The sequence below is a fragment of the Chenopodium quinoa genome, unplaced genomic scaffold (genome assembly GCF_001683475.1).
Source record: "Chenopodium quinoa cultivar QQ74 unplaced genomic scaffold, ASM168347v1, whole genome shotgun sequence".
Classification (NCBI taxonomy): Eukaryota; Viridiplantae; Streptophyta; class Magnoliopsida; order Caryophyllales; family Amaranthaceae; genus Chenopodium; species Chenopodium quinoa.
The window spans coordinates 286,963-289,433 of NW_018744032.1; the positions used below are offsets into that span (position 1 = coordinate 286,963).

General features: G+C 32.9%; 1 protein-coding gene across 1 annotated transcript; it reads left to right on the forward strand.

Annotated features, from left to right (window-relative positions):
* Positions 1 to 276: 276 nt before the first annotated feature.
* On the forward strand, positions 277 to 1,659 carry LOC110690354. Its single transcript, XM_021867173.1, has one exon. The coding sequence runs from the start codon at positions 277 to 279 to the stop codon at positions 1,657 to 1,659; it is 1,383 nt and encodes a 460-aa protein (XP_021722865.1).
* The last annotated feature ends 812 nt before the right edge of the window (positions 1,660 to 2,471 follow it).

Below are 2,471 nucleotides of genomic sequence, written 5' to 3' on the forward strand. Positions count from 1 at the left end.
ATTCTGCAAAATTATATTCCTCTTGGAATTCATTGAAAGAAGTTGACTAAAATTACTCTCGGTACCATTGACCCTGAATAAAAGGTATGTCTTTAAAACTAAATGAAATTTGTAACTTGACATTATATAAAATTTTATGTCACTTGTCATAAAATTTAAATATCCTCTATTTTTGCGTGCTTAGTATTCTAACTTTTCTTGTTTAGATAAACTATGTGCTTCATGTGTTAGTGAGTTTAATTACTTAAAAATTAATAAAATCGTAGGATTGTCAACATGGATGTGTTTGCTGATAAAAGTTGGGTAAAATTAAATAAAGCACATGGTCAGTATAGAGTGGCATTATCTTCATTTTTAGATCATGCATTTGCAACAAATGCAATTGAAAACAAGATTGGTTGTCCATGTGGAATTTGTGCAAATCGTTTGTATCATGAAAGGCACATAGTGATGAAACACATGATTATGAAAGGAATGGATGTTGATTGTCAAAAATGTATTTGGGTTTTTTATGGAGAATCAGGGTTTATTGTTGATGATGATTGCTTAGAGGGTAATTTGAACAATGCTAGTGATAATGTAAATGAAGATGGTATTTTTAAAATGGTAGAAGATGCATTTGACTTTCATGAAACAACAACTAATTCATCTGGCATAAATGCTGAAGCTGAAGCCTTTTTTAAGTTACTCGAAGATGTTGGACAACCATTATATGATGGTTGTGAAGAGTTTAGCAGGCTTTCTTTTATTTTTGAGATGTATCATATAATATGTCTATATGGTGTGACAGATGTAGCATTTGATGTACTAGTCAAAGTTTTTAAAAAAGCTCTTCCTGAAGATTCTGTATTGCCAAACTCTTTTAAACAAATGAAAAATATCATTAAAAAGCTTGGTTTGGATTATAAAAATATTGATGTATGCCCAAATGATTGTGTGCTTTTCTGGAAAGATAAAATTATATCAGATAAATGCTCAACTTGTGATGCATTGCGGTGGAAAACATCAGATGATGGAACAATCATAGAATTGGCTAATGGTAAAAAGGTTCCAGTAAAGGTATTGTGTCACTTTCCCTTGATCACTAGGCTGAAAAGGCTCTTTATGTCATCCAAAACATCTCATCTCATGCGTTGGCATGCTGAGCGGGAAAAGGATGGCAAGATGAGGCATCCTGCTGATTCATGTGCTTGGAAAGAATTTGATGTGAGGTATTATGATTTTTCTAAGGATCCTCGAAATGTAAGGCTTCGCTTAAGTAGTGATGGTTTTAATCCTTTTGGTATGATGAGTACCCAATATAGTATATGGCCGGTAGTTTTGATGACTTATAATTTACCTCCCTGCCTATGTATGAAACAACCATATTTCATTCTTTCATTACTTATACCAGGTCCCAAGGGTCCAGGAAATGATATTGACGTGTTCTTAGAACCTCTAATTGATGAGTTAGAAATACTATGGAAGGTCGGTGTAGAAACTTATGATGCCTCAAGATGTGAAACATTCACATTACATGCAGCTTTAATTTATACCATCAACGACTTCCCTTCCTATGGTAACCTCTCTGGTTGGCCAACAAAAGGTAAACGTGCATGTCCTTATTGCAATGTTGATACATGCTCCATATATCTTAAAGGAAGCAAGAAACTATGCTAACCAAGGTTTCGGCGCTTCTTAGAAGAAACTGATGCTTTGCGCTACAATGGAAAAGCATATGATGGGAGAGTAGAGTTAGCACCTCCTCCTAGATCCTGGACAGGATCAGAACTATTAGAGCAAATGAAAGATGTCGATGTGGTATTTAGAAAACACCCTGATACCAAAAAACTGAATAAACAAAACAAGCACATATATATGTTTTGGGTGGAATGAATCTTGCTTATGCCTAGCTATATATGATGTACATTTGACAGATAGTTGAAGGTGTTTTGCAGACCATAAGCTCTCTTATGAAACTAACTTGTAATGAAGAGTATTATGGCTCACATTGTTTTGGATTGTTATATTTATGTAAATTAAAAAAGTGTCATGATTTATGAATGAAATTTGCTTTCTTATAATGGTGCGTGATAGTAGTTATGGGAAATTTTATAATATAGAGAAAAAAATAGCATTTATAAGCTTAACTTGATAGTATTACCAAGAACTTAAATTCAATGAAACATTTAAAAAAGACATTGGAAAACGTTATTACCAATACACTATATGTATTGGTAAAACCTATACCATCATTACAATAAATGTTGGTAAAAACATTTCCAATATTAAGCAACTGTTGGCAAATGCGTTACCAACAAAAATTACCAACAAAGGATATCTGTTGTAACAAATAATAATACCAACAACCATAATTATCTGTTAGCAATACTTTTACCAATGGAATTTTTGCCAACAAATGACCAACAGAAAATTATCCGCTGGCAAAGACTATTAACAACAGATAAATAACATTTCCCAACAAATACTTC

What these genes read in the sequence shown, in the direction of transcription:
- LOC110690354 (XM_021867173.1), top strand. Translation starts at nt 277, where the DNA reads ATGGATGTGTTTGCTGATAAAAGTTGGGTAAAATTAAATAAAGCACAT.